The sequence below is a fragment of the Neocloeon triangulifer genome, unplaced genomic scaffold (assembly GCF_031216515.1).
Source record: "Neocloeon triangulifer isolate White Clay Creek 2 clone unplaced genomic scaffold, ASM3121651v1 ptg000012l, whole genome shotgun sequence".
NCBI lineage: Eukaryota > Metazoa > Arthropoda > Insecta > Ephemeroptera > Baetidae > Neocloeon > Neocloeon triangulifer.
In genome coordinates this window covers 6,455,715-6,479,848 of record NW_026775554.1, presented here as the reverse complement: position 1 = coordinate 6,479,848, position 24,134 = coordinate 6,455,715, and the positions used below count along the sequence as shown (strand labels likewise).

The window sequence follows — 24,134 nt, the reverse complement described above, 5'->3', positions numbered from 1 at the left end:
TTATTTTTAATTCAAGGGGAACCAACAAATTAATTAAAATATTTATTTTTTATAATGTATAATAAAAACAAGTATTATCTGAAATTATATTATTGATTATTTCCTTTCTTGCATTTATTATTTTCCAGGTTGCTGTAATTTGGGTAATTTAGGTTGATTTACGGCACAGGTATTTCATGACAACTCCCACTAAATTACTCTCGCTATCTATCTGTCATTTTCGACGTCATTCGTCTTCCGGCTCACGGAACCAAACACCAATAACAACTAACAGCGATCGGCAAACAAACAAGCGTCGAGTATTACATGAAAGAGAGCTGGAGGCACGCACGTCGATTCACATACGCGCGGGGCCACGCTAAAACCAGTTGGAAAGTAATTGGCCTCCGCTTTTTGATAGAGTGTACTTTCTTTCCTCCAAACTGGCACTGCCGCGGTCTCACCCCGAGATGGAAAAGTTTTTCGCCCTCGGCTGAACCGCCGCAGAAGAAACGAAACTTTTTCCAGCTTCGATTAGGACGTGAAGAGGCGGAGGCAGAAGTTAATTAGCATATCGCATGTCGCAGACGCATAAAGATCGGCTGATGCCGATTAGCGCAGCAAATGGGAAACTAAAGGTGCAAGTAAACTTCTACGACTGCCATTCACTGTGAAACAGTACTCGGAGGCCAACGGCAAGGTCATATTCGGTTCCACTGATTTGAGAATTTCCTCACTTTGTCGCAGTTAAATACTTATTAGTTTCAATTTGGCTTTATTAAAGATATTTTTCCAAATTAAAAGCTCTAATTTTGAACTCAATAAACACTTTCTTCAAAGTAAAAGCGCGCTACTATTATTTTAAACTATTTTTAAGCGATTTCTGCTTTACTTTCCTGTGCAAAATATGACATGGAAAAGGGTTAAGCATATAAAAAGCACCAAAGGTAAACAAAAAGTCGGCTTAGCGCAGCTTGGGGACGAATTTACACGCTCATTTTTATTTTTTCCTTTCTCTGGAAACAGACCGGACGGAAAGGGTTGCCTCTTTTTTCGCGCGCAACCCTTTAAGGAGATTTACGAGGGCGGCGTTGACACGAAACAAGCGGACCTGTTGTCGACTCGCACCAAACACACACACATACCTCGCAGCACACGCAACTCCGGGAGAAAAAAAATTATAAAAGAAATACCAAGTCTCATCTGCCCTGCCTCTAATTTCTGCACAGGAAAAGCCTACAGCATCTTTCCACTCGAGAGAAGAGCGTTAATTTTGGCAAAAATATTCTCTCAGAGATATGGAAATTTGAGCGAGTGAGTGGCAGACATTTCCACCGCCCTGCACTAATTCCAAATGTGACCTCCTTTTCTCGCGCGAGATAATGACGACTGCCGGCTTCATTTTTTTTTTTTCAAATTCTTCAGCGCAGAATTATTCACTCTGGCTGAGCGGAAAAAAGGAAGCGCGCGTTTTTAGTCGCGGAAACGCACGCTCCGACTAAAAGAGCATAAAAAAGAAGGACCCATGCTAAAACCACAAACTTGTCGCGGATTTTCGGCACTTTGCATGCCGCGCGGCGAAATCCGAAGCAACGACGCTTTCCCTTTTTGTTAATGGCGTGCCAAAAGGAGTCCAGCTGAGTTAAAATTTCGCTCCGAGGCTCGAGAGCTCTCTGGGTTTTGGGCCAAAATCGGAAAGAACTCTGTGATAAATTTTATATACGAAAAAAAATAAAATAAAATAGGAAACTCGGTTATTCCTGCCGGAGCTTAGGCGAAGGGGCATTTTTTTTATCTGTTTATCGGACGCACGTGTTTTCTTGCTTGGCCGCTACATCGGCGGGGCAAGTGTGCGCGATGATAATAAAGTGAACGTGTGTTCACGTGCGGGTGGAATAAACGGGCGACTTATCGACCGGCGGCGCATGTAAAGAGTGTCTTTTTGCCGGGGGCTAACAGAGAGAGATGGAGACGTTATGGCTAACAGCAGCCGCCGGCCTTTATTGCCGAGGGGAAATAAATATACCTGCAACAATCCGCCCTCTAGATGCTGATGCCGCATTTTTTTCTCTCTCGAAATGAGATGATGATGAGCCGGCGGGGGACCTTATTTATTTATCCCCACTCGATGGATTTTTGCAGAGCCATGCTTTTCATTTCCTGCTCAAAACTTTCCCGATAAAATGCTCCGCGTTCCTTGTCTGATGCTCGGAGAAGAGGATATTTGTTTCAAAATCCTCTCTTGAGAACCAAAGTCATTAGCAACCGGAAATGAAAATTCAAACCAAAACTTTTAATCTGAGCCTGCGTGAGATTTCAACCCCCGAAAAATCAAATCACGGAGTTGGCTGGGCGGCCAATAACATAAAATTTGTCCAGGCCGCCTCAGAATTAGCAGCACTGGCCATAACAATAAACAGAGAGACCGAGAAGCCAAAGTATAGCCAGACTGAAATATCGCGCCCTCCGGAGTGGTGTGTTGTTGCAGCAGGAACCGAGGAGGAACAAGGCCGAGAGCAATTTACGGCCGGCAGTGTTTCGGTAATTTACTTCGCTACAACTGTAAATCGGCCGATTTTTCAGCTCCGTGCCTCGTTCCCGAAACAAATGGCCGTTGGCTCGTGTCTCCTCTCTGGCTGCAAACTGCCGCGGCCAATGTATAAAACTGTCCCGAGCGCAATTTGTCCACCCCTGCACTGCCCATGTTAGCCCAACGAGGAAAACTTTTAACACCTTTTACGTTATTTTTCAAGCGATATAGTTGGCAACAAACACATAAAGGGTATTTGTATTGGAAAAAAAAAGAAAATTATATGAAATTAAATTCTTTGCGATGAGATGATGGATGGTGACAGGATCATTTCAGTCCAGGGCGCGTAAATATTGAAAGCGATGAGCAAATTTAATTAAGTAAAGCCGCGCAAGAATTTGAGGCGGACGAGTGGGAGCTCGGAGGGAGCCGCGATATAAAATATATAAATTATTCACTCTCGCACAAGCATGGTTGTGCTGGATGTACATATAAACGTAAATATGCTTTTGGCGGCGGTGACAGCGGGATAAAAAGGCCTTAATGGAGCCTGCATGATTTTAATAATGGCGCACAAAGTGGAACAAATGACAGGGCTCGTTTTGCCGTGCGCGCCAAAGGGCCTGATTGGGAACGATGGCCGCCTTTAATGGCCGCGTGACCCTCCATCCCCCGACAACATCCCTAAAAACTACAACGGTCCACGAAAACATCAGAGGTTTTAAAATTCAAGATCAAACCTTTAACAAAAATTCCAACTGCTAAATAAATGTTCATTCGTCGCAGAAGTTCTTGTCAACCGCGAACATTTTGGCTCGTTTCGCACGCATAATGAGCTCATGCGTTGTTCGCGTTGGAGCGCAAGTCGAGTGGAAAAAGTGCTTATTAGCAAAGGCACCGAGGCGAAAGAGCAGACAAGAGTGATGGAGCACGTTTATATCAATTCCGCACTCACAATCAATGATGTGCCGCACTGAATTCGCGTTCTGCATTGAATTCGAGATACAAAACGTTTTGATACACGCGAGTTATCTGAGCTGATGATGTACCACACTAATTCAAATTTATGCAAAGTGGGCCTTTTATCTCAATTTGGAGCAAACACCAACCTGATTAGGTTAACATGATCGTTAATCACTATTTTATTCCGTCAGTTATGATTAATTTTTTTTTTTTTTTGTAATTTTTAATTTGTCTGGTGAAAGATTAAAAATTTGTCACATAGACTGAAATATGATTACAATAATCTGCTTTCATATCAGTAATTGCCTCTTTTTTAAAGTTGAAATAAATCCGCATTCTTGAAAAAAACCGAAATTGGTCGTGCAAGAGGGGCACGGTGCGATGGTCATAAATTAAGCCGCGAAACTCGTGTCGACCTGCACATATTATGCCCACATTATTCTAATTTGACGCTGCGAGCGCGTTACGTCCTCGGCGATTAAAATTACAACTTTCCTCGAGCACCTTTCGGCACGCGACCCCGAGTGATTTACGACGACGCTGCCACTGCAAGTCACGCGGGGAAAATTGAATCGGGGTGACTAGCTTTTCCGCGAAAGGAAGCGCATTCAGTTGATATGCCCTTTGCTAAATACTACTTGGAAAAATAATATCAAGACTCACCTGCAGCAGGAGACAGCTTGGTCACGACGCCCCAGCGTTGCTTCCACTGAAACAATTTCAACAACAAAAACATTAGAAAAACGTCATTATTATTATTTTATAAAAGATAAAATAGCACACGGAGAAAAGGATTATTGTACAAATCCGGTTCGGTTTAGCATGCCTTTGAACTTTTAAGCTCGCAACAAACTTTGAAACCAGGCTAGAGCAAAAAGACGACCTTGTCTAGCCGCGATTCCATGAAGGCAATTTATAACTTGTAGCCTGTGAGTTCAGTGCACCGGCGTCAACTGGTCCAACACGAGAGCGATCGAACGAGAGTAAAAGACACGTTTTGCAGAAGGAAAAATTAAGCGAATTTCCTCCGGCTGCAAAATGGCTAATTGAGTCACGTCCCGCCCAATTACTGCACTGCTGTTCAGGCGAGGGAAAAATGAAAAAGCTTGGCGTCTCTTGAGGATTTTTCAGCCTGCAAAATAATAATATAGAGCGCAGAGAAATCATTTGCGTCCTCTTTAATGAGGCTCCACTTCGCATTTAATTAGGCAAATGCGACACACGAATAAATAAATTGCACCAACTAACAAGCTCTCCGTTCTCAAGCACGCGGTGTGCTCTTCTTCATTTTTTGCAACTTCCACTCCACGCTAGACGAGAGCAAGTTGAATTGTTTGCTCTCATATTAATTGGCTCTCGCGCGTTCTCCGCCACTTCACAAGTACCCCGACTAGGGAAAATTAAAGTTGGCTATTTTAATGCAATTTCCTCCCCATAAAATTTAATCAATTTTCTCTATATATTAATGGCGTATATTTGTCTACGGAATTCTTACTAACTGTTGAATGTTAAGCATCCCCTTTAACTTGTGCGACAAAAGGGAGAGTGGCGAATAGTGGTGCTGACGAAGATAAATTTGGCGCAGCGCCGCGTCTGATGGGAATGTCTAATTTCCCGCAACGCTTTTTCCAACACGCACGAACGACGAGAGTCAATTTTATCAGCTTATTTATATCTAAAAAAGTTGCATTTTGATCATTCGGCACAAATTTAATCTATTCGGAGGCTTGGACGGTGCGTGATTAATTGAAGTGAAGAGAACCTTGCTTTGATTTTATACAACTAGAGTTAGAACTTGGACTTTGTTGTTCTGTTTCAGAGGGACTTTGCGTTTGACAAACAGCAAAGTGAATCTTGGGTCGAACGCAAATATTGCCACAACCAAATTTGCAAAACACAGCGCTGTCAGCAATATAGTTTGGTAACACGGGTAACACAAATTCTTACCGCTTACATCATTTCACTTCAATAAATTAAAATAAAAATACAAGGGGCACACTGCGGCGGATGAGGTATTTTTGATCTCGGAAGTTTAGCAAAATTCTTGTTTTTCAAATAATTATCTTGTTTTAAATAAATAATTTTCAAAAATTGAAAGTAAAAAATTTATTTTCAAAAATGGGAAAAATAAAAAATAGCCAACAATAATAATAAAGAAAATAATCAAAAGAAAATATTTATATTTAAAGATTTAGAGTGTTTCTAATTAAAATAATTTGGATTCATTGGATAGATAGATAGGAATTTACTGAACAGTAAATAATATATTTTAGCATTATTTTACTTTGAATATTATTTTTAAAATTTCAATCATTACCACTTTTCCATGTTCTCGAAATTGATATTGTCGTCGTCTCTTTGAACATCATGTTACCGTGCGCCTGAGGGAATAACTGGTGGAGTGCATATATCTGTTTAATTTGCCGCTAATGAGCCGTGACCATTCTACCCAACTGGCCATTTGTTAACTGGTCAAAGAGCTTAATTAGCTCTGTCCGTCGATCAACGTTGATTAAAAACTGCAAATTAATGTCGTTTTGCTTTTAGAATTTAAATCTTCTACGGCTTGGGAAATTCCACTTGGATGCTATTAAATTTGAGTCATGGAATTCCAATCGGAATTCTTTCCAAAATTTATCACGATATTACTTTTAGAGGCGACCAAGGCTTCAAAGGAACGATCTCGCAACGTTCAATCTGACGGTCCCGTAAATTATATAAGAAATTTTTTCTTAATATGACCAAGTCCCGGAAAATGGAAGGAAGAGACGGAGAGACCGGTCAGGGGCACGCGCGCCGCAAACTCAAAGAGTGCTGCTGAACGAGAAACGAGTATAGGCAATAATGTGGTACCAGGCGAACTGACAATGGCACAATGAGATCGGCGCCCCGTCACTCATTGCCTCCGCCAGCAGTGTCTCGGCGAAAGAAAGGATTCCAATTGGCCCTTTCGCCTTCACGATCAACTGGTGCGACGACCTACAAACTTTTACTACTTTCTTCAAGTTAAAATTTTGCACCAAAATATTATTCAAACATACCGCTTTGAAATTTTCAAATTTTGTAATTTTTTTCTTCGTAATTTTAATAATTATATTTGTTTAAAATTCGAAACAAATATGAAAAGGTCAAGTAGATATTTCAGCATTTCGCTTTTGGAATTCTCACACCCCATGTATGCAAATCGGCTTTGAATGCGGAAATCTCGGGCCGATTTGGGGCAAGCGCTCGATTCTTTGCTGAAGGTCTTTGTTGGCTTTTAGCTCCAGCATTCAATTCAAGGGAAGCTTTTGTATGGGGGCACGATTTATTATTTGACATGGCAGCCAGCGCGGGGTAACGAGAGAGAGAAGCTTCATAAATTCGCAGCCAGCTTGTTTGCCCTCAACGTGAGCTCAAAGAAAACTTTTGCGGAATTCTCAGCGAGCGCCAATTTTTGCTTAGAAGCACTTTGCCGGCGGTTATCAAACTAACAAGATGCTAATCCTCCTATGGAAATGCTTAAAAAAAGTAACTTAAGAACTATAGTTTTGATCAGAGATTTGTTTAACCGCAACATTATATAAGAAATTTAAAGAAAGCCAGAAATTGCATCAGGAGGGCAAAAATTTTACGGAGGAATTTATTTTTAAGTAATATTGTTTTTTCAACATTTAATATTCTTCTTGAACAAAATAAGCAAGAAATAGATAAGATGCATCTTGAGAAAAGTTTTACAACAAATTTAATGAAAATAATTTCTATGAAAATTTAACATCTTTGTTAATGTCAATTGCTTGAATCAAATGTTTTTAAGACATTTGTGAACTAAATTTTTGCAAATTTATTATTATAACCTTTTAGTTTTACTGTAGACAAAAGGCACAGTTAAAATTTTATGTTATGTCTCATATTTGAAACAAAATCATATAATTATCCAAATGATGCGCTGATTATAACATGAAATTAGCCAGCTCTGATTTTGTGAGAAACGAATTTATGTTGTAAAGAGTAGTTGAAATTGTTGGAAAGGCTTGCCTGGTATGGCTAGGAAATCTACTCTGCTGGGACTTTGCCCAACGCGAAACTCTTTGGGCCCGCTGAGCGAATCAATGCGCGCGTGTTCTCTCATTAAGAATTGAAGCGCGGTGCCGAGAGTGGCTGCTGATTTTTCTTTGAGTGCCGCCGCCGACACATTCAACCCGCCAGCTCCGATCAATAAATCGCACACTCACACACTTGAATTCCGGCGGGTTGAGAGTGTGCAAGAGGAACAAGAAATCCGGTCTCTTGTTCCGAAAGTGCTAAAACTGACCAAGAAAATAAATAAATAAATCCCAACCAGGCAACTTGAGCCGACGCGCATCTTTTTATTTTGTGCAGGCTAATTTATTTCTTTTGAAAAAAAAATCAAAATTCTGGGATGACAAAAGATCTTACCAAAAGTACATTTCATTTGAAATTAGAGTTGGGGGCGTAAATCGGGACGGCGCACTCTTGCTGGCGAAACGACGCAATAATAAACAAGCGAAGGGGTTCTTTTACGAGCGAGCGCCGAGGCTGTAAAATTTGCAGGAGACAATAACTCCCTCGTCACGAGCGGCAAAGAAAGAAAGAAAGCGAGAGGAGTTCAGTTCGATTTTCCCAAAAGAGGAAATACAGGCGCTTAATTCGAGCGATAAAATTCGGGCAGTAATAATAAATTAAAAGGCGAGAAGCGTCAATGCAAAATTCTCAATTTACGACCTGCACTGAAAATTACCGACGCAGCGAAAAAGCTAATTAATTTACTTTAAAAAAACCGATAACTTTCCATAAAAAAAAAAAAAAAAAATTGAAAATACGTCGATCGGCGGACAATGAAAGCTGTGTAGAGCCACACTCCTATGAACAGCACACAAGATCTTATCCAAGTCATCAACCGCATGCCAGGCACCGTGTTACATGCAAATTCCGCCGCAGTGATAAAGTCGATATCACTTTAGACATAAGGAAGATGAGCCAATCAATCTCATCTAACACATTTCAGCTGAATTTTTGTCACGCTTTTCTGAAATGATGACTTTATTTTGCCAAAATAAAGTAATGCAGCCAAATTGAGGTTTTCATGTTAATGAATAATTGAATTAAAAAATATTCAAAATTTTAATAGGAAAGTGCTTTTGTAAACTAAATCAAATCAAAAAATCATTCTGATCACAGTGTGAATTATTTTATTAAAATTTTAAAGTTATTTTTATTAAATTAACCAAATTAATGTTAAATATTGAATGAAAATTATAATATGGAAATCACAAATTCATTAAATTGATTTTAAAATGGTCTTTGAAACATGAGTTATAGAATTGAATAATAAAAAAAATATATATATTGTAGACTAATAGAATTCATTAGAAATTATTTTTAAAAGTGTTTATTAAAATTAATTAAAATCAAAGTGTTCCAAAAAAATAAAATATTTGGTACTAATTAAACATTTTCAAAACTAAACAAAATTTTTTAGTACAAATCTATCTTAATTAGTGAGTAAAAATTAATAAGTGCCTGAAGTAATATAAATACTGACCCTCTTGTTGTCCCTGAACTTGACGAATCCATCGACGACTGTGACTTCTTTGCCATCCCACTCGGTCTCGACGAGCAGCGTGGTGGCCGGCGAGGCCCACCTGCCTTGATGTACCGGCGAGCCGGACAGCGAGCTTGGCTCGGACGAGCACAGCCGCTCGTTCGAGGCGGCCAAACGGCCGCTGGCCCGCATCACTTGCGGCGTCGCGCACCCGAACTCGTTGTTGCTCATCGCCAAAAATTGTTTGTGTCCAACACTTAAAACTTCACCGATGAACGACGGACGAAAACAATTTACACGAGGAGACACAAAAGTATGTCCGTCGCGTTGCTACTCCATGCCGAGAGTGGCCACAGAGCGACTCGATCGTACACAGCACAACGAATAGGGCAGACGGATTGCCGCCTCCGATGACTGCATCTGCGCGCCACGCACCCCCGGCACCCTAGTCTTGCAACCCCCGACACCTGCCGACCATCTTGCAAAGTCCAATCTTTTTACAGAAATAGGCACACTCTGGCAAGCACTGATCCAGTCACACAGGCTATTAATAATATTACATTACATATATTTTGTAAATAATTTAAACCAAAATTTAATTTAAATTATATTACAATATTGTTTTTCAGTTGTTTTTAAAATTATTTTTTGCTTATTGAATAATATCCAAGCAATTTTATTTGGATGGATTTTTTTAATTGTAAAAACCGATAAAAACATTTTATTCTCACTGACACAAACTTATGGAAACTTTGCTGAGTCTGTTAGACTCGCTAGGCTGCACTACTAGGTTGGCCCAGGGACCGACGTAAGGCTTGATGATACACGCTACTAAACAAGACTGAACGTTATTCGTTCAATTCTTTGCACAAAATCGCACAGATATGTTCTGATGAGATCGAATCTGTTTGAAGCTGTCTGTATGTAGCATGAAGCAGTCAAACAACACAAGCTTCACAGATGCACCAATTCGAATTTTTTCGTTAGTTATTCGAGTTATTCGTTAGTATAATAATGCTTCAAATATCATCAGAGATTTTTTCTTGAGTACATTAATAAAAAATATAGATGGCTTGAAAATTTTATCTTAATACATCGATTAAGATTGGTTGGATCAAATAATAAATAAGTTTGATACACACATATGAGACTTAAAACAGATTGTCTAGCGTCAGCTTTCAAGATTTAGCGTAAATTTAGCGCAATTAAAAAGATATCCATGGCATGGATGCCATGATGCGCGCTCCAAATTCGCCGCCAATTATGGATAATTCGCGTTTACATAACCTAATTTATAGTAAAAATCAGTAGAGTTAATGCAAACAACGACACAGATGAAATGTTAAGAACCATAGCATAGCGTAACACCAGGGAGTTCTTATGTCCACATGGTCCTTATTTCCACAAGAAGAGTTTATGTAATGCTCCCAGAGCAAACTAAACTACATACATATGTACCAAATGTACATTGCTCAGGTAAACGACGGGTCAGACGTCAGACCAGGACCAGACTGGCCAGGAAGGAATGCAGTACATATAATTGCAAATCAACCACCTGCACAAGTGCACAATCTCTCGTTCCTCTGCTTGTCTAAAAATAAAACTTAGACTCTGCATCGCAGCTATTCATAGTAATTCACTGCATAATCTCCTGTTTTTACTGCACGTACGGCACGCATTTGAACAATAGTTCAACGCGTTCTCTATTTGAACTAGCATCTGCCTGACCAGCCACTTTGTGCAAGTACGAACACGCTGCAGCATAATAATAATTCTTTTGCCTACAACATGCACTGCTGGAGCTGCTGGAGCAGCACTACAAAAAGACATTCATAGTATTCATACACCACCTAGCATTCATACAACACGCTGCAGGTTGCGCTGCAGCATGCTGTGAGTGTGAATTCGCGCGCATGCCCGCCGACCGCAACCCACCTCTCTAATTTTTCTAGCCGCTACACTCACGCCCACTTATTTATTTTCTGTCAAATTTTATATGAATGTACATGTACACATAGAATTTAATTGTTCAACTGAGAACTGATCTCGGTCAAAAATGTCCAGCCTTCTAGCTCAGTACGAGCTGGAGGCGCAGCAGCTTTCAAGAGCGGACATGGTAAGATATTTAGTTTAAAAAAGGGGAAATTACAATGGATAATTTTTAATTTTATTTATTCTTTATAATATTTTTTGAAGGGTACAACTGGAATGATTAAAATGCTGATGGATGCGGAGCCTGCGATGTTCAGCAAAGTCAAAGTGAACTTGCCAGGGTCAGCAGGAAGGGCTCCGGTTCAGCGACTGGCTGCCAGCAACGACGTTGTCCTTGTTGTGCTCAGCAACAACTCGGTGTTGCGTTATGACCACCGTCAGCCGGACAAAGTTGATGGTTTGCCCTATCGAGTTTGAGTTTCTAACATTTGGATTAAATATTTTCCTCTTTTGCAGAAATTGACGTAGGGAGGCCCATGTCTGTGGCAATGCGAGTGGTTGGAGTTTTCTTGGACCCGTGGGGGCAACACGCCCTTTTGAGTGTTGCCTCAAAGCACGGGGACGCTGGGCCAGAGTTGCTCTACCTCTCTGGCAAGTCGACCAAATTCAGACAGAGCAGCCGGGCAAGGGGCGTTGAGGTCACGGCTGTCGGCTGGAACCACACCAATGATGCAGTCACCACCACAGGACCCTTGCTCGTTGGGACTTCAAAGGGTCTGCTCTTCGAGTGCGAGTTTTTGGCAGAGACCGATCGCATCTTCCAACTTAGCTGGGAAAAAATTTGGAAAGAGGTATTAAATTTTTTTAAGAAAAAATATTTAAATTTGCATTAATTTTTCAATAGGCGTTTGACCTGGGTAAAGGGTCTTTGCTCCCCATTGTGGGCATAGAATTTCATCGGGCCCACGCCAGTTCGGAACGCTACTTTGTCATGGTAGCAACAGCTAGCAGAATTTATCAGTTTGTTGGTAACGCCAGCGGCGCTGATGACAAACCCGTCCTGCTGCAAATTTTTAACAGCTACCTAAATGCCAGTATTCCTGGTTTGTACTTTCAAAAGTAATTCTATATATTTGTTGTAACAATTTTTAAAAGAAAACTACATGGAAATGACATCACCTCTGAAAAACTCAAGGCTCCAGTTTTGCTACACTCAAGTGAAGGAGCCACCCAAGATCTTTGGCTGGCTCACCTCAAATGGAATTTACCACGCTGAGGTACAAACTGCCGATTATTTTATTTCAGATTAATTCATTTATTTTAATGATTCAGGTTGATTCTACTAGTCCTCCTGGTCAAGATAGCATATTCTCCAAGTGCAAAGTACTCAAATTTTTGCCAATGCAGGGCAACGTGGAGATCCCTGATCTTCCTGCTTCCTTCGTTATGACTCAATTCCATGCCCTTCTAATGTACCCTGACCGTGTTCAGGCACTCTGTCTGCTAAACCAAGAGCAAATCTTCCAGGATACTTTTCAGGCTGACGTACTTATTTCAGAAGTGCATATATACGAATTTAAATGCAACTTTCTTTTTCAGCTAACTGGAAAATTGTTAGGAATCTGCAAAGATGCACTGAAAGGTTTTATCTGGGTTTACTCAGAAAAGTCTATTTTCAAGTACAAGGTGTTGCAAGAGGAACGGAACATGTGGAAGGTCTACCTTGAGCAAGGTGACTTTGATAGAGCGATGGAGTTTGCTAGAAACAACCCAGAGCATACTGACCTTGTACTTGTACAGAAAGCTGAGAAACTGTTTGAAAAAGAAAAGTATTATTGTGGCCAATAATTAAATGTATTTTATTTTTTACAAAACAATGCCCTTGAAATTTTAGATATATGGAGAGTGCCACGACTTTTGCAGACACAAAGACCTCCTTTGAAGAAATCACTCTGAAGTTTCTGAGAAAGTGGCAAATTGAGGCTTTGAAACTTTTTCTCTGCTTGGTGAGTTTTTTTTTTTTTTTAATTTTACTACAGCCTATGTAACTTTTGTTAATTATTTTAGAAATTGGAAAAAGTTCGACCACAGGACAAGACGCAGATCACTATGATTGTGGTGTGGGTCATTGAGTTGTTCCTAAACCAGCTGGGAGAGCTTAGGGATAGTGGGAAGGCAGACACACCTGAGTATGACGAGCTGCAGAAGCACTTTAAAGGCTTCATGGACCAGCGTCTGGTCAAGGTCTGCTTTAATTTTCTTAGTCATTTTTTGTTGTTACACATTTAATATTTTTATTGAAAAAAGGAATGTGTGAAGAACAATTACGGCACAATCTACAATCTCATGGCTAGCCACGGTGATAAGGACAATCTTACCAGTTTCACCTTGTTAAACCAAGACTATGAACGAGTGATAGCCCAGAATATCCAAAAAGGCGCCTTTGAGGATGGTTGGTTTCAAAATTTAAATTGATATTGGTAACTCAAATTGTTATGAACTTTTAGCTTTGGAAGTGTTGAAGAGGCACGGGAGGAAAGAGCACTTTTACCAATTTGCACCAGCTCTTATGCAAGCTGTGCCTCGTAAAATGGTGCAGGCATTAATTGGTCAAGGTCGAAACTTGACACCTGCACGGCTGATCCCTGCTTTGGTTTTATGTGACCAGGGTGGTACTGACCTGCAGGCAAGCGAGACGGTACGCTACCTTGAATTCTGCGTTCAGGATTTACAGTGTAAAGATCAAGCTATCCACAATTACCTGCTTGCACTCTACGCCAGACTCAACCCAGAGAAGCTTATGCAGTACCTTGCCATTCAAGGTATATTCTTTTAATTTATTCGTGATTAATTTATTCACCTTTTGCTTAAAACCATGTTTCTACAATAGTTTATTTTTTATTGCAATGGCTGCAAATAAAGTAAATTTAATGAGAAGTTCATGACCGATGTTGCAGGCCAGGATGTTAGCTTAATCAACTATGACGCCCACTACGCCCTGCGCATTTGTCGTGAAAGAGGCATTGCAGAGGCATGTGTGCAACTGTCCTGTCTGCTAGGCTTGTGGGAGGCTGCAGTGGACTTGGCGCTATTGGTCAATCTAGATGTTGCCAAGCAAACGGCTTCCCAAACACCTGACGACAATGAGCTGAGGAAGAAGTTGTGGCTAAAAATAGGTAAGCCTATTTTAAAACAAATACTTTTTATTTAAAATTAAATTTTTATTTCTCTGAGATAAAATCTAAATCATATTATAAAGGGTATAACTTAATTTTGTTACATATTTTTAAATTTTAATTCAGCACGTCATGTTGTGGAGGAAAAGGAAGATGTTCAACAAGCTATGGACTTCATGCAGCAATGCGACCTGATCAAAATTGAGGATATTTTGCCATTTTTCTCTGATTTTGTCACCATTGACCATTTCAAAGATGCCATTTGCCAATCACTTGAAGTATGCTGGTTAACTTTTAATCATAACTGGGTTTTAATTACTTAGATTTTTATACAGGAGTACAACCAACACATTCAGGAGCTGAAGGAGGAAATGGAGGAGGCTACCAAGTCGGCTGAGGTTATTCGAGATGAGATCAACGCCTTCAAAAACAAATTTGCATATGTGTCTGGGCACGATATGTGCAATCTATGCCATCAGCAACTGATGAGTCGTGCATTCTTCCTCTTCCCTTGTTCGCACCACTTCCACATGGACTGTCTTCAGGCTCAGATCACGCCTATGCTGTCTACCAAGCAGCTCTCCCGTCTTAGGGAGCTTCAGGTTTTAATTTATTTTGTATTTTTGTACTCTTAAGTTCAATTTTTATTTATTTTGAACAGCGCCAGTTAGCAAGCATGACTGTAAAGGAAGATGCTGTGTCCGTCGGCTCGTCAGCCATCAGTGCCAGGGAACAGGTCCGAACTGAGGTTGACTCACTTGTTGCTGGCGAGTGCCTCTACTGCGGGGACAACATGATCAGGTTTGTGATCATTGCAATTATTGGAGATAAAATAATAGTAACTGTCCACTTTTGCAGGTCAATTGACCAGCCTTTCATTGATGAGGCAGACTACGACAAGATCCTCAAGGATTGGGAGTGATCAATTACAAGAGCATTCCTTATTGGACTGAATTTTTAAGTGATCTTTGTTCTGCAAAATGTTTCATTGCTGCCGTACTGTAAATTTCAAAGTCATTTTTCCTTATCAATTTAATTCAATTAATAATTATAGCAGATCAAAGAATATAATAACTTTAAATTAAATTTAAAAACAAAAAACCTATGAAAATTTTATTTATTTGAGGTGTCTTAAAAATTAATTATAAACTCCAATCTCCAATTTATTTTTAGGAGTTTAATTCTTCATAAACTGAACCTGTCATTTTAGTCGGTCTTTGTAATGGATTTTTTTTATCGTGTAATTAAGTAAAGCTCTGATTTTTTTCAAGCTCCGGCAAAATTTTTCTGCCGAGGCGCAGTTTTTTTTATCAATGCAAAATGCTCTCATTTTCTTTCATGCTTTTTACTCCAAGAATAATTTTTTTGATAAATAGTTCTAAAGCAATAATTTGTAATTTTGCAAATTGAGTTTAGGTTTATCTCGTTCATCTAATAAAAAAAGGCCAAAAATACATAAATTCCAGCAGGGTGCAGCACCGTCTCACAATCTACGTAGCAGACAGGGCAGGCGAATCGCCCAGTCAGCTGCGCTGTGTGTGACACTTGTCAATGTTTACGTGAAATCAGGGGCGGGCGAATTTTTGCCGAAGCTCGATTTCTTTGAAATTTGGTCCTTCGGAGGGATCGAGGTATGGACAGGCCGATATGAGTTGGTTCGACACGGCCGGCATCGCCAGTTTGGCGAAAAACGCGCTCAAAGAGGCGCAGAGGACCATCGACAAGGCGCTCGACATCAAGGATGACGACCCTGCGCCTTCTAAAGGTACGCACTTTTTTTTTATCTTGCTAAAAAATCAGCAGCATAAATATTTTATTTTCTCAAGTTGTGGCAGCGTCGACGTCAGCTGCAGAAGACGAGTCGGATGGATTCTTTTCCAGCTGGGGCATTAAGAGCCCGACAAGTAGTCTCGATGTCTCGACGAGCAAGCAAGGGACACCGTCGGCAGCCGACTTGGCTGTACAACATGAGCCTACGCCCTCGACCAACAACCTGTGGGGATCCTTCACTGGCTCCTTCTTTGATGCTGACAATAAAGCTGAGCCTGAACCAGGTTTTAGATAAATTCAAATAAAATAAGATGGTGATTGCGAAAATTTTAAATCTACAGGTTCAACGGAAGATCAGCCGGACACGGCACTTGTGCTTCGTCAACCCAAAAAGGTGACCCTAGAAGCCGTCGGCACCAAGCAGCCTCCTTCAAGTCTTGGTCTGGCAAGGCAAAACAGAGGAAGGAATGTTGCACCCTTCAATCCCAACAGATTGTCGGTGATCTCATCCAGCACTGGAAGTCCGGACGAGGGAGGCAGCGAAAGTGTTGAAGTCTTGGGATCCACCAGTGAAAGTAGCCTTTCACCTGAAACTGCGGAGGCCTGGTAATTTGAGTCAAAATTTTATGTTCTTTAATTTATTCTGACCCAATTTTCAGCATCAAGTACTTGTTCAGGTACAAATTTTTACGAAAAACTTTATTTTATAGCCGGCATAGACATTTTTGTAATTTATTTTTCTTATCTTAGCCAACGACTTGCAGAGCAGAGCTCTCCAGAGTCAGTTGGCATAATTGCAGGCGGCAGCAGCAGTGATTTGACTTCTCCCAGTTCTGTGGAGGTGCTAGGTTGGAGCGAGGCAAACTCGCCGTGCTCTCCGTTGAGGCCACTCACCCTCTTTCCTGTCCGTCCTCAGCAGCAGCAACCACCCTTGCAGAGCCCTGTTAGTGATTTACTCACCCCTGAGAGTGTCGAGGTAAAAATCCCCTAATGAATTAAACCTGTGTTTTAAGACAATGGTTTTGAACAGTTTTGAAAAAAAAATCAATTTTTTTCACTAAATAATCTTTTTTTTCAATTTCTGCCATTATTAAAAAACATACCAGGAATGCAAAAAGAAAATAATTATATGTTTTTATTGGTTTAAAATATAAGTAATTGTTATACTGCATTTTTTTATGAAAAATTATGAGCATTCAATAGTAATCTGATAACAATATATCCCATTTTTTTTTATTAGAATTTCTTGATCGAGGAATGATTCATGGTGATTTGAATTGAAAGTCAGCTTTTCCTCGATGGGTTTTATGAGTTGTTTATTGTTTAAGAAAGACAATGAATAACAATAAACAAGCTTAATTTAAATTCAAATCACCATGAATATATTCCATATTATTCGATTATCTTGTCTTCGAACAAATTTTTCTTTTAGAGTTTTCTTTTTATTTCTTTTGTTTTCTTACATTTTTAAGTTCCACCCTGATTGTGTGTTCAAGAATTCTGAGCTTGTAAGTGTGGCTCACATTTTTGTTTGACGTTTTTCTTACATTATATGGTTTTCATTCTGCAGGTGATCAACGAGGAAGAGTCGGAGGCAAGTCTGGCCGACGACAGCTCAACCTCGGCGTCAAGCACAACAACGACAACTGTGATGGAGCCAAGGGTGGCTGCCATTGAGTTGACTGCCAGCGCTCACATGCGAACCATGCTGGCTGAGGCCATGGAGGAACAGGCCAGTTCGCACTCTTCTGAGCACAGTTCCCAGACGGCTGGCAGAGATCAACATTCTCCTGTTTCCTCACTCACGTAGGCAAACATTAATATTTTAATATCTTTTAAGATATTTCTTTATCTTCATCTTGTCGTGCGTCATTTTCAGCACTAGTTTAAAGAAACAGTTGTTTCACTCTTTTTATGTAAATTTGCCAACAGAGATTAATTCTCATTTGCAAGGCAAACTCAAATTGCAAATTTAAATTCTAGTTAATGTTTTATGTCAGTGGGATTTAGGCTCAAATTTAGATGATTTACCATAGCTTTCATAAAGTTTAAAATCTAAAACGTTTCGCTTGAAATTTGCTACATTTAATTTATGTATTATCAAATTATTTATTTTATTAATTTGCAAAATAACTATCGATAACTATTTTTGTTATTTTAATGTGAGTAGCAAATGATTTTTAAATCAATTTTGTATCAATAATATTCAAAATGTGAGGTCTTCGTCTTCTGCAGGTCTGAGCCAATAAAAATAGAATGTGGCCAACTCAGCGGACAGACATCAGGTGACGAGTTAGAGACGGCCACCTCTTCAGACATTGAGATTATCTCCAGCCCGAATGGTGACAGCAGCAGCACACACTCCCGGCACAGCCCCACAAAGCTGCATCCACTGGTTAGCGTTGTGAGAGCCGAGTTGCCCAGCAGTGGTTCCCCAGACTCATCAACATCAGAACGTGCTCCACTTAGACTTCCAGGTCCGTAAACAATATTAAAAAAATTGATTTAATATTTAATTCTTATATTACTAAAATTAGGCATCGATCCAAATGCGCCCAGTGAGGAAATGCTGAAAAAAATCCACGAACTACATGGACTGTTGGAGGTGCGCGAGTCTAAACTTTTTGAGCTCAGTAAGAATAACATTGAGCTACAAGAAAGCAACACTGACCTGCAAAAGTAAGAACATAATTTATTTGAAAATATTTAGTCATTGTTTAAAAAAAATATTTCAATCTATAAAAGTTTATTTTAACTGCAACTTTTTTATTCAAACTAATCAATAAAATTTTCTAGACAACTTGAAGCTGGTCTGCAGAAGCAAGCAGCCAACACTCAAGACGTTAGCCAGATAACTGAAGAATTCACTCAGCGGCTATCTGCTTTGGAGCGGCGCTTCCAACAAGCCATTAGAGACAAGGAGGCCCTTAAGCGGCAGTTAGATGTGAGTTTTGCAAAAAAAAAAAAAAAATAATAAAAAAATTCTTAAAATAATTTTAAATTTTGGAAAAAAGAGTGCAAAACAGGAAGCGTCTGGTAAAGTGGATGTTTCGGAGCTGCAGGCAATTGTGGCTGAAAAGGACGAAGAGATCAAAGAGCTGCGTCTCGAGGGTGAAAAATTATCCAAGCAGCAACTGCAACTCTCCACTCTGGTAAAGAAACTTAGAGCCAAGGAAAAAGAAATGGAGACTGCTTCAAAAACCAACAAGTAAATTAAAATTTTAAAATTTATATATTTATTTTTAATGGCCACTTTTTTTTAATCCGAAGGCAGCATTTGTCTGAACTCAATCAAGAGGCGGAAAGGCTGAAGAAGTCATTGAGCGCCAAGGAAGAGGTAGAACGGAGTCAAATTGAAGCAGTCAATCGTCTGACGGCACAAGTCAAGCGGCAGGACCGCGAACTCAGTGCTGCGCAGATCCAGCTCAACGATATGAAAGAGGAAAAAGATCGTCTGCAGGACTCTCTTGATTCCATTAATAAGTGGGTTTTTTTTATCTGGACAAGATACTCTTTTACATACATTAAATTTTAGAAATTTTATTAATAATGCTTGAAATATTAACTTAAATATACACAAAGTATTTCAAATCTTAAGATGACCTTTTCCTGAATTTTAGGGAAATGACAGAGCTTCGTTCATTGCAGTTAAGCTCCGAATTGGCCCAGCGTCAAGTTCTGTCTCAGCAATTAGAGGAGAAACAAGTTGAGATAAATCAATTAAAAATTACACACGAACGTGAATTGGAGGCGCTACGTCTTGAGTTTACGTCTTCTTCAGCAAGTGGCTCGCAGCGAGAGGAGCAGCTGCGGCGAGAACACAATGCTGTGCTAAAAAAGCTGCAGGCGGCTGAGGCGCGGGCTGAAGAACTTGCCCACTGCACCTCTGACTCAACCAAGCCTCTGCTGAGACAACTTGAGGCTCTGCAGGCGTCTGCCTCCAGCCAGCAGCAATTAGCCGAGCGAAGTGAACGACAACTTTGTGACAAAATCTCCGAGCTGCAGGCAAAACTGACGGCCATAAGTGAGCAGGAGCGTTTGTCCAGAGACCGAAACTCCACCATCAATGCTCAGCTTGTGGCCCTACAAACTGAGATAGCCACACTTACTGCCACCCACAAAGAACTGCAAGTTGCCTGCACTACATACCAGCATGAAAAGCAAACGTAAGAAAAAATACTAAACATAAATTTAAAATTTGAGTTATTGTTTACTTGTGTTTCCTTATTTTGACCTAAGATCTCGTGCTTTAATATTAGGAATAATTGTATTATAAATTATAACTTTTATAATGACTTCATTAAATTTTTCAATTTCATAGTTACAGTGAAAAAAGGAATTTAATTGTTCTGTAAATGGTTTCAGACTTTCTCAAAGCATCAAGGGGATACAGGAGCAACACAAAGAGGAGGTAGAAGGTTTGAGGAAAGAGATCTCATTGATGAAGGATCAGCTGGCTGTTCAGCAGGCGGCTACAGAGGCTGAAAAGCGTCACGTAGCCGCACTAGAGTTCAAGTTGAAACAAGCAGAAGTTGCTCGTAGTCAGATGCTCGAACAGAACCCCCTTACTGTAAGCATTGAGAGAAAAATTATTTACAAATAAAATTTTAACCATCTGATTCTTATTTGCAGGTATCCATATCACATCAGGCTGCATCTCAAAGCCCCCCAAGAGCTTCCCCTGCGCCCTCTTTGAGTGATAGTGTTGCCAGTACCAGCTGGTTACCTGACGATGTGCTTGAAGGAGTGGGTGTTCTCAGTCTTGCTAACGAGATTGCTTCTGGAGGGGCCACCTCAGCCCTTCTTGAAGGCCTTCAGTCTCAGGTATTGATGTAAATGAGTCTTCAAATCAAAATATTTAAGTTAGATTTGAAAAAAATAACAATATATATTTTAACTTTTACAGCATTTAAATTTTCTGTTTTAAATATGTTGAAATTGACTTCAGGTGAAGAGGCGTGACGGAGAGACAGCGCTGCTTCGCTCGCAGACAAAGCGACTAGAGGCCCAGCGCACTGAGCTGGCCTCTCAGGTAGCCACTCTGTTGTCCAAGGCCGAGACCCAAGCGGCTGAGCTGCAGCGGCTGTCCGAGTTGGAGCGAAAGTACGACGCCCTGCTGCAGATGTACGGGGAGCAGCTCGAAGCCAACCAGGAGCTGCGCATGGACCTTGACGACGTCAAGGAGATGTACCGCACCCAGATCGAGGCCCTCTTGGGCACCAACGGCAGCCAACCGCCTTTGTGAGCAAAGAGAAAAAGGACACCTAGTCAGAGTGCTCGCTCGACTGATTTGGCTTGTGATCAGAAAACACACACGCGTTATTTTTTAAGACGATTCCCATGAGACTTGCTTGATCGGCCAGCGTATTATGAAGATTTATCATTTTATCTTGTTTGTTGCTCCGCTGTTGATTTCAGAGCAGGTTTCACGAAATGGTGCACGTTTGCTCCGAGACTATTCCTTTTATAATATTAATGATTGTTGTATTCTTAATAAAGAGGCACAATGGAAGTGAAAAATGCTGTTTTGCTGCTGAGTGGCATCGGAAAGTACCTAGCCTTTTATTTTTTGTCTTATCTGCTTACAAAATACTTGTATATTTACACAATCATTTTTATATAGTGAATAAAGATGCGTGAGTTGACTAATAAGGCTTAAATGAAAATTGCAATTGATTAAAAGAGATAATAAAATAAGAATGGTTTGAATAACAGTAATCAACCAGCAAGTCCAGCCTTTTGTCGGCACCGGTTCATCAAGGCACGAAGCATGAATTGCTTTCGTGAGAGGGCGCGCACCTGCTTGAGAAAGGCGTCCAGGTCGATGCGGCCCCTGCGCAGCGCCTCGCCCAAGTAGTAAATGACATCCTCGATGGCAGACTCCTCTGCAAAAGCATTCAAGAGCTGCCTATAAAGGGGCGCAGTGGTGGTCACCGCCTCATCAATGTCAATCGGTTCCTCTGAAGACAACTTGCCCAATCCCTGGGACAAAATGAGATATTTATTACTTTTATTAGAATAAAAGTGTTTGCAATGCAGAATTGCTGCTATATTATGTAAAACGCTTTACTTCAAAAAAAAAAAAAAATTATTTGGTCACTAATGACAACTTCATGAGGTACTTCATTTTAGTTTAATAAAATAATTTGTTAGCCATTTCATGTTGAAGATGTAAACAGTATTATCAGCCTTTTTAAATGCTTGTTAAGTGTTCTTCTTTTAATCTCGCAAAGATTAGGTTTGTAAAACAATAAAATATAATCATATTATATTGCTTTCAATTTCAAAATGAAAAATAGTGAAATAAAACATCTTTTTTATTTTGCCATTGGTTACTAAAACAGATTTAAATTTAAGAAAGAAAAAACAGTGAGTTGGAATGAAAGTTGGCTTTTCCTTGATTATTTTTCTTTTGATTTTTGATTATGTTTTTATATAATTTTTTTATTGATTAAGAAAATAACAATATCCTGCTCCTTAACGACTCCAAAAACCCATACCGGGAAAGCCAATTTTAAATCAAACTCACCATTAATCAACTCTTGATCGTTAAATTCTACCACAAAAAAAAAAAAAAAAAATGCTTGTTTGAATTTCTAAATTAGGGCAAATCCTATAAAATCAAAATTATAGAATAAAGTTTACCTTCTCCAACTCAGCTTCTTTTTCTTCCAGGGTGGCGATTGCTTTGTCCAGTTCAGCACAGTCCTTATCTAGGCGGCCAACTAGGCCTTCGAGTTTGCTTTTGCCTTGGACAAGTTCAAGGTTGGTGCGTCTCAGGGTCTCAAGTTCGGCCGTGCCCTGTGAGAATTGCTCTCGCAGTCGACGCCTCAGTTTGTCCTCAACAGCCGAGAGCAGGGACGCCCTGATGTGCTCCTCGGTGATTGTACCGCCTCCAGCACCAACCCCAGCCTGGGGTGGATAGCCTGATGCCATGGGGCTTGGCTGCATCGGTGGATAAGGCGTCTGTTGTGGAGGGGGATACCCTGAGCTTGCAGGAGGGTAGGCCGGAGGGTAGGGTGTTTCCGAGGCCATCGAAGGGTACGGGGGAAAGCCACCAGGTTGAGGCATTGCCTGCGAAGGCATGGCAGGGTAGGGCGTCGCTGCACCAGGATACACAGGGTACGGAGGAGAGGCTGTGGGCATGGCCTGCTGTGTTGGGTAAGGCGCCTTCGACTTGGTGTAGACGGGCGGCTGCTCCCCAAAAACTGTGATCATGACCTGCACCAGACCCAAAAGATTTGCCTTGCTCGCGTCCCACTCGTGTAGGTACGGCAGGTAGACCTTGCCATTATGATCCACAAATTTAGAAACCTGGAAAAATAAGTAAATAAATTATTAAAGCAAAAGTAGTAAAAGTACACCTACTAATTTTAATTCAAAGGCTAAAAATTCAAAAATAATTTACTGAAAGTAATAATTGATAAAAAGTGTTTTGTAAAAATTTTAATTACTTTTATGCACATGTCGGCGGTAGGGGCGACATAGCAGATAGGCGAGTTGTAAGGGTGTGTGTCCATGAGCCAGAGGCGGACGGGTATGTTGTAGGTGTTGCCCTTGTAGCGCACCGGAATGGTACCAGAGAGATTGGTCAGCTTTCGGCAGGTGCCGTCGTTGAAGACGTACGGCTCCAGGTTGGACACAAGCCCCTTGTACTGCTTCATCACGTTGACCATGTCAACGCTGGTCGCTTCCTGGTGGTGGTAGCGCGCCTCCGCCAGGAACTTCTTGATCTTTGCCACTTCACCCATTATTGTGTTGGGCACTATAAAAAAGCCTTTGGTGGCGAATCAGCAGGTCGCCGCCACTGGCTGACTCATCATCCACAAAAATTCAGAGGTGTATGTTACGGTGTGTATGGACCGCTTGCACGCAATCTGCGTATTAATCAACGCGTTAGAAACATGAAATGCAGAGCCATTTTGGAAAAATTAATAAAAGTACAGGGAGTTTTTACCTAGTATGACCTCGTTTGTGGCTCCAATTGATTTGACCGCAGGCGCCTCGCAAAGAAGGACAAAATTTGACACCTAACCCTCTTGTTTCCTGACGTCGAGTGCCTCTCCGCAGTGGTAAAACAATTTTTAGCTACCAACTTAGGAGAAGGTACGCAATAAATTATTTTACCTTTTAAACTAAAAATAACTATTAAAATTACATTTTAAAAATTTTATAGAGTTTTTTTTTAGCAAAATTGAAAGATTGATTGTGGCATTGATAGGATATTTAAATTTTTGTT

At 40.4% G+C, this 24,134-nt stretch overlaps 4 protein-coding genes across 5 annotated transcripts in view; 2 read left to right on the top strand and 2 right to left on the bottom strand.

Annotated features, from left to right (window-relative positions):
• The window catches only part of LOC132197566 (uncharacterized), a 190,119-nt gene extending 180,559 nt beyond the window's left edge, over window positions 1-9,560 (bottom strand). Inside the window, exons 1-2 of the mRNA XM_059620912.1 lie at window positions 9,018-9,560; window positions 4,136-4,181 (exon numbers count right to left, since the gene is read on the bottom strand). Coding sequence (XP_059476895.1) covers window positions 4,136-4,181; window positions 9,018-9,248 — 277 coding nt within the window. The 5' untranslated portion in view covers window positions 9,249-9,560. The remainder of the gene's footprint in view (window positions 1-4,135; window positions 4,182-9,017) is intronic.
• A 1,404-nt stretch (window positions 9,561-10,964) lies between these two features.
• On the top strand, window positions 10,965-15,282 carry LOC132196558 (vacuolar protein sorting-associated protein 18 homolog). Its single transcript, XM_059619303.1, has 16 exons — window positions 10,965-11,133; window positions 11,214-11,406; window positions 11,466-11,800; window positions 11,854-12,052; window positions 12,105-12,226; window positions 12,282-12,494; window positions 12,549-12,778; window positions 12,844-12,955; window positions 13,017-13,193; window positions 13,257-13,401; window positions 13,457-13,771; window positions 13,907-14,125; window positions 14,252-14,403; window positions 14,461-14,727; window positions 14,787-14,926; window positions 14,984-15,282. The coding sequence occupies exons 1-16, from the start codon at window positions 11,074-11,076 to the stop codon at window positions 15,045-15,047; spliced, it is 2,943 nt and encodes a 980-aa protein (XP_059475286.1). The 5' UTR covers window positions 10,965-11,073; the 3' UTR covers window positions 15,048-15,282.
• Window positions 15,283-15,635: 353 nt separating this feature from the next.
• LOC132197030 (TATA element modulatory factor-like) lies at window positions 15,636-21,888 on the top strand. Of its 2 annotated transcripts, XM_059620057.1 has the most exons (15): window positions 15,636-15,890; window positions 15,952-16,179; window positions 16,237-16,501; window positions 16,646-16,871; window positions 17,368-17,403; window positions 17,466-17,701; window positions 18,131-18,372; window positions 18,433-18,574; window positions 18,692-18,839; window positions 18,910-19,103; window positions 19,166-19,378; window positions 19,516-20,061; window positions 20,261-20,465; window positions 20,528-20,719; window positions 20,844-21,888. In XM_059620057.1, exons 1-15 carry the CDS (start codon window positions 15,773-15,775, stop codon window positions 21,138-21,140), a joined length of 3,288 nt encoding a protein of 1,095 aa, XP_059476040.1. In that variant the 5' UTR covers window positions 15,636-15,772; the 3' UTR covers window positions 21,141-21,888. The 2 variants fall into 2 exon arrangements, with proteins under 2 accessions (XP_059476040.1, XP_059476041.1); XM_059620058.1 differs by lacking the exon at window positions 17,368-17,403.
• LOC132197031 (tumor susceptibility gene 101 protein) lies at window positions 21,411-23,988 on the bottom strand. The gene is made up of 4 exons (XM_059620059.1): window positions 23,853-23,988; window positions 23,350-23,772; window positions 22,541-23,209; window positions 21,411-21,877 (listed from the first exon to the last, which is right to left on the bottom strand). The coding sequence occupies exons 2-4, from the start codon at window positions 23,644-23,646 to the stop codon at window positions 21,614-21,616; spliced, it is 1,230 nt and encodes a 409-aa protein (XP_059476042.1). The 5' UTR covers window positions 23,647-23,772; window positions 23,853-23,988; the 3' UTR covers window positions 21,411-21,613.
• Between the last annotated feature and the right edge of the window lie 146 nt (window positions 23,989-24,134).

What these genes read in the sequence shown, in the direction of transcription:
- LOC132197031 (XM_059620059.1), bottom strand. Translation starts at nt 23,646, where the DNA reads ATGGGTGAAGTGGCAAAGATCAAGAAGTTCCTGGCGGAGGCGCGCTAC. An exon ending in CCGCCGACATGTGCATAAAA is followed by an intron (nt 23,210 to 23,349) that starts GTAATTAAAATT and finishes TTATTTTTCCAG; the next exon opens with GTTTCTAAATTTGTGGATCA. An exon ending in AAGAAGCTGAGTTGGAGAAG is followed by an intron (nt 21,878 to 22,540) that starts GTAAACTTTATT and finishes ATTTTGTCCCAG; the next exon opens with GGATTGGGCAAGTTGTCTTC.
- LOC132196558 (XM_059619303.1), top strand. Translation starts at nt 11,074, where the DNA reads ATGTCCAGCCTTCTAGCTCAGTACGAGCTGGAGGCGCAGCAGCTTTCA. An exon ending in AGGATACTTTTCAGGCTGAC is followed by an intron (nt 12,495 to 12,548) that starts GTACTTATTTCA and finishes TTTCTTTTTCAG; the next exon opens with CTAACTGGAAAATTGTTAGG. An exon ending in TGCGGGGACAACATGATCAG is followed by an intron (nt 14,927 to 14,983) that starts GTTTGTGATCAT and finishes CCACTTTTGCAG; the next exon opens with GTCAATTGACCAGCCTTTCA.
- LOC132197030 (XM_059620057.1), top strand. Translation starts at nt 15,773, where the DNA reads ATGAGTTGGTTCGACACGGCCGGCATCGCCAGTTTGGCGAAAAACGCG. An exon ending in TCTCTTGATTCCATTAATAA is followed by an intron (nt 19,379 to 19,515) that starts GTGGGTTTTTTT and finishes CCTGAATTTTAG; the next exon opens with GGAAATGACAGAGCTTCGTT. An exon ending in TACCAGCATGAAAAGCAAAC is followed by an intron (nt 20,062 to 20,260) that starts GTAAGAAAAAAT and finishes AAATGGTTTCAG; the next exon opens with ACTTTCTCAAAGCATCAAGG.